This window comes from Mus caroli, chromosome 19 (genome assembly GCF_900094665.2).
Source record: "Mus caroli chromosome 19, CAROLI_EIJ_v1.1, whole genome shotgun sequence".
NCBI classification, from domain to species: domain Eukaryota; kingdom Metazoa; phylum Chordata; class Mammalia; order Rodentia; family Muridae; genus Mus; species Mus caroli.
In genome coordinates, this window is record NC_034588.1 from 43,688,325 (window position 1) to 43,693,863 (window position 5,539).

The 5,539-nt window shown below is 54.6% G+C and overlaps 2 protein-coding genes across 2 annotated transcripts in view; one reads left to right on the forward strand and one right to left on the reverse strand.

Moving 5' to 3' along the window:
- Positions 1–3,855, reverse strand: part of Nt5c2 (5'-nucleotidase, cytosolic II) — a 137,370-nt gene extending 133,515 nt beyond the window's left edge. Inside the window, exon 1 of the mRNA XM_029472571.1 lies at positions 3,400–3,855. Within this exon, the coding sequence (XP_029328431.1) occupies positions 3,400–3,458 (59 nt within the window). The 5' untranslated portion in view covers positions 3,459–3,855. The remainder of the gene's footprint in view (positions 1–3,399) is intronic.
- The window catches only part of Ina (internexin neuronal intermediate filament protein alpha), a 10,419-nt gene continuing 8,269 nt past the window's right edge, over positions 3,390–5,539 (forward strand). The window contains exon 1 of the mRNA XM_021151592.2: positions 3,390–4,521. Within this exon, the coding sequence (XP_021007251.1) occupies positions 3,457–4,521 (1,065 nt within the window). The 5' untranslated portion in view covers positions 3,390–3,456. The remainder of the gene's footprint in view (positions 4,522–5,539) is intronic.

Sequence of the window (5,539 nt, forward strand, 5' to 3'; positions counted from 1 at the left end):
ACTCACTTTGTAGACCAGGCTGGCCTCGAACTCAGAAATCCACCTGCCTCTGCCTCCCGAGTGCTGGGATTAAAGGCGTGCGCCACCACGCCCGGCTCGTGTTTGCTTATTTATTTTTGGCTGTTTGAGATGAAGTTTTGCCATATAGTCCGGGCTGGCCTTGAACCTGCCATGTAACCCAGGCTCACCCTGAACTCAGACTCCTCCAGCCTTAGTCTCTGATGAGTTGAGGCCACAGGCATGTTCCATCACGCTCTACTTAGTTACATTTCTCTTAAGGAGGCTCTCACTATGTCACAGAGCCTAGCTCTGACCCTAAACCCATTCGACTCCTCTGCCTTAGCCCCCAGGACAGCTGAGACGTATGCTACAGCACCCTACAGAAGCTAGATGAACATTCACGAAACATTCACTGGAACAGAGAGACTTAGAACTCAACATCATCACAGGTCAGGCCTTTGGTTACAGCCTCCCCTACCCTGCTCCATAGGCATGATCTCTGTTCCTCGGTTCCTCATTTTGTGTGATTCTCTCTTCCTGGAATTTCTTCCCAGGCTCCTACTATCAACTATCACAATACATTTTTTTTTAAAGGATGCAGCCAAGTTAATTCCCCCATAGGACAGGCCTGTGCTAAAACTACTAAAGCCAAAGCCCTGGGCTAGAGTGGGGTGTCCAGAACGGGAGGGAGGTAGAAGACGCAGGGAAAAGTCGAAGGAAGCCACCCTGCCCTTTCTCAAGGGAGCTGTCGGTTTGCCCGTTTGCCTGTTTGCCCATCAGCTGGGTTTTAAGCCGTCTGCTTCACCTTTCTTCTGTTCTGTGTCCATCTGTGTCTTTGGAAGCAGCTTTTGTTGAAGGGTGGAAAGGAAAAGAAAGGTAGAAAGAAGCCCAACCAGAATACCAGACAATGCTAGCGGTGTTGAAAATCATGGCTGACATGAGACTGGAAGCTTTGAGCTTGACCCATCAGGCTGTGCCACAGGCAGGGCAGGCTGTGCTCTCTCCCACGGAGTAGCCTAGAAGCCCATGCACAACGTGGGTCATGCTTTCCTGTGGTCTTCACGCTCTACTTAGGCTGTCTGTTGTGGATGTGAAGCAGTGTCCCATCTGGAGAAAATGGTGATGACAAGGCTGGAGGGGTGGCTCCGTGGTTAAGGGCACTGGCTGCTCTCCCAGAGGATATAGGTTCGATTCCAGCAGCCACATGGTAGCTCACCATTGTCTCATAATTCCAGTTCCAGGGAATCTGACGCCCCTCTGGCCTCCAATGGTACCAGGCACCACTTCAAGGTATTAGAAAACCCGGATGACAGAGATATCCTTATCCAGAAGCAGGATGAACAGCACAATCAGGTGCACCATCTCGGCCTTCCACCACCACAAGAGGAGCTGTGGTGCTGTCACTCTTACACGGTAAGCAAGGGAGGGTCGAGATGCACACCCATCACCTCTCAGTTCAGTGATCTTCAAATATAACCCCGATCGATCATCTGCTATTGACCAAAATTCTCTGAAGCCCACTGAGCCCTATTCTGGCTACAAAAGATGACAAGAGTCTCGTGAAACTAAGAGAAATTATGTGTCGGAAAGGATGTATGCCATTGCTTCCTGGTGGCCTTGGGCCAGGAATGACAGCCATCTTGAAAACCGGCCAGAAGAAGGGCAACCACACTCAAGCCACACTCCACAATGACTGCCAGGCAGTAATTCCTCACCAGGGCTAGTGTCTTCCAGCATCCGAGTCTTATAGAGCCCCAACAAAACCAGCATGGTTTTTAGCTTTGGTTTTTGGTAAATGGTAAGGAGACGGGGCAGCTGTGACACAAAGCCAGGGGATATGTTCCATCAAATGACTTTTCTCTTACCTTCAGAGTCCTGTCCAAGTAATGCATCCCTTCATGAAGTGAAACAAAACTTGTTCTAGAACCCCAAGATCATAAAAGGTGATAAGGGCCAGCTGTGGTGGGCCACACTGGTAACTGCTGCATGTGGGAGGCAGAGGCAGGAGAATTGCCAGGAGCTCAAGGCCAGCTTAGACTGAGAGCAAAGCCAACTTAGCTACTAGGGGGACAGAATGGGAGCCTTGTTTCAAAACAAACAAATGTAAGTTTGGAATTCGGAACTAGAAAGCAAAGGGCTTCACATTTCCTGGAGTTGTGCCACAGGCTGGAAGGTAAACTCGGACCACTGGATCCATCTATCGTTCAGGCTCCCACTCCATCCTAATCGGGTGTGGCGAGGGCGGCCAGTTCTGTCAGCCCTGCTCCTTCCTCCGCCTCACTCCTGGAATTGAGTCTTTGGTCCAAAGACTAATCAATCCCCACAGAAAATGGTGCTCCCGTCCAATTCAGAATGGAATGTCAAACGCTTGCAGGGCCAGACAGATGAAAAAAAAAACAAAAACAAAAAACAAAAAAACGGGGTAAGAGGGGTGACTCTGAAGTGCTGGTAGCCCTGAGGAACAACGCACTTAAACAAAGGCACTCACCCACCGCAGCCATCCTAACCCTTCTGCTTTCAAGAGTAGCAGGGGCTGGGCATTAAAAGATCAAAATCAATCCAGTTTCTGTTTCGATGAAACCTCCTGACTAGAAATCCCGTTTTGAAACGTTTTAAAATCTAATGTGTTTTGTTGTTGGTTTGGGGCTTTTTGTTTGTTTAAACCAAAGCCTGCAGCCTTTCTAGCAGCCTGCGGTCCTGGCACGCACAGTGACTGGAGGTCTAGAGATGAATCCCGCTAATTCTCAACGCTTTGTCCTTTCCAGGACAAACCGCTTTCCTCCCGGTAACCCTTTGCACCCTTGGGGGGAAAAAAATCAGCCTCTTGTTCGTCACCAATGTCCCCGAGAATCTCACTCTTTCTGCGAATCCTATTTCCTGTGGTGGCGGAACTGAGGGATGCTCTCTGAAGTGGCCCCACTTTCTCCGAAGAGAACCAGGAGCCGCCTAAGCCAGGAGATAAAAAGAGGGGTGCCCGCTCCCCCTGTAAAGGGTGGAGAGGAACAGGGCCTCACCCTTGGGAACTCTGGGATGCGGATGAGAACAGAGGACACCTTTCAGAAAAACCTACACTCCGTGGGGGATAAGAGCAGAAAACGAAAGACGGGCTCTAATGCCATCGAAGAGCTGAGTGCGCTCGGCCGGGAAGCCAAGGTTGTTTGGGCACTCCCTCCCCTCCGGTCATTCCCAAGGCAGATTCTTGGGGTACAGGCGCAGCGGACAGGGACGGCCCCAGGACGGCGGCGCGCAGCTGCGGTGGCACTGCGCTCCCCCGCCCCCGCAGGCCCCCCTTCCTCTCCCCGCTAGATCTGAAGATGAAGCTCCACCCCTAGCGCGTCGTCCCAGCCCCGCGCCTTAAAAGCCCCGCACACCGCCCCGCCGCACCCAGCCTTGCCGCACCTTCGCGTCCTCGCCAGGTCCCGCCGCAGCCGCGCACCCGGCCCCGACCCCGGCACCATGAGCTTCGGATCGGAGCACTACTTGTGCTCCGCCTCCTCCTACCGCAAGGTGTTCGGGGACGGCTCGCGCCTCTCCGCGCGCCTCTCCGGGCCCGGAGGCTCGGGCAGCTTCCGCTCGCAGTCGCTGTCCCGCAGCAATGTGGCCTCCACGGCCGCCTGCTCCTCGGCCTCGTCCCTCGGCCTGGGCCTAGCCTACCGCCGCCTGCCGGCCTCCGACGGGCTGGACCTGAGCCAGGCGGCGGCGCGCACCAACGAGTACAAGATCATCCGCACTAACGAGAAGGAGCAGCTGCAGGGCCTCAACGACCGCTTCGCCGTGTTCATCGAGAAGGTGCATCAGCTGGAGACGCAGAACCGCGCGCTCGAGGCCGAGCTGGCCGCGCTGCGCCAGCGCCACGCCGAGCCGTCGCGCGTCGGCGAGCTCTTCCAGCGCGAGCTGCGCGAGCTGCGCGCGCAGCTGGAGGAGGCGAGCTCGGCGCGCGCGCAGGCCCTGCTGGAGCGCGACGGGCTGGCCGAGGAGGTGCAGCGACTGCGGGCGCGCTGCGAGGAGGAGAGCCGCGGGCGCGAAGGCGCCGAGCGCGCCCTGAAGGCGCAGCAGCGCGACGTGGACGGCGCCACCCTGGCCCGCCTGGATCTGGAGAAGAAGGTGGAGTCGCTGCTGGACGAGCTGGCTTTCGTGCGCCAGGTGCACGACGAGGAGGTGGCCGAGCTCCTGGCCACGCTGCAGGCGTCTTCGCAAGCCGCCGCCGAGGTGGACGTGACCGTGGCTAAACCAGACCTGACTTCGGCGCTGAGAGAGATCCGCGCCCAGTATGAGTCCCTGGCCGCTAAGAACCTGCAGTCCGCCGAGGAGTGGTACAAGTCCAAGTTCGCCAACCTGAACGAGCAGGCTGCGCGCAGCACCGAAGCCATCCGAGCCAGCCGAGAGGAGATCCACGAGTACCGGCGCCAGCTCCAGGCACGTACCATTGAGATAGAGGGTCTGCGTGGAGCCAATGAGTCCCTGGAGAGGCAGATCTTGGAACTGGAGGAGCGGCACAGCGCTGAGGTGGCCGGCTACCAGGTAAGGGCTGGGATGCTGCATAGGAAAGAGTGCCCTATCCTTTTCCGCACAGATATCTCTGTAAACTGGTGCCCTAGGAAACCACGGGAGGGAAAGGGGAGAGAGGGGAGCGTTGACTAGAGGCGTCAGTCAACAAACAAACAAACAAATAAAACCAACCACGAAGTCTCACGCATGCAGCCGCAAATGTGGACTGTATGTGCCTGGAAGCTAGCGCTTCAAGCCCTTGATGTCTTCGCCCTCTATTTTGGAGGGTGGGGGAGTTTGAGGCACAGAACCCAAGTCTTCATGCATATACTAGGCATATGCAGTAACACGGAGCCACAACCCCACCCCCAGTCTCTTGTCCGAACTCTTCTAACAAAGGAGTCTTTAATCTTTCTAGGAGTCAAAAAAAAAAAAATGTAACCATGCCTTCCTGTCACCAAGAGTACAGACACACTAACAGAATAGTGCCGACCCAAAGTGTCCCCAGAGGGCGCAGGTCATGGCTTCTGTGGGCGGGTACTTAAGTATCTGGTTTGTTGAGTTGACTTTGAAAAGTCTTTTCTGGGTCTTACTGAGAATTGGTATTTATAGAGTATCGTCCGCTTTAGGATTGGCAAGTAGGCTCATTTTCTTGAGTTTTGCTCTAAAAAAGGAGTGGGGTCTGGCATAATTAAGCTAATGACAACTGCCTTGCCCCACCCTTGCGCGCGCGCGCACACACACACACACACACACAAACACGCGAAACCCGCGAGACACACGCGCAGTTTCCTTGTCCATCTACTAACCAAGCTTTGAGCCGGTTCAGCTTGAGACCGGTCAGGGCGCTGTCCGAGGTGCTGATCTCCTGTTCCTCCCAACGCAGAAATGTCTCCTGCTTCATTATGTCTTCAAATTGTCCCAGTTAGGAAGTCTAGGCCTCAATGCAATTAACAACTTCTTCTTCTTCTTCTTCTTCTTCTTCTTCTTCTTCTTCTTCTTCTTCTTCTTCTTCTTCTTCTTCTTCTTCTTCTTCTTCTTCTTCTTCTTC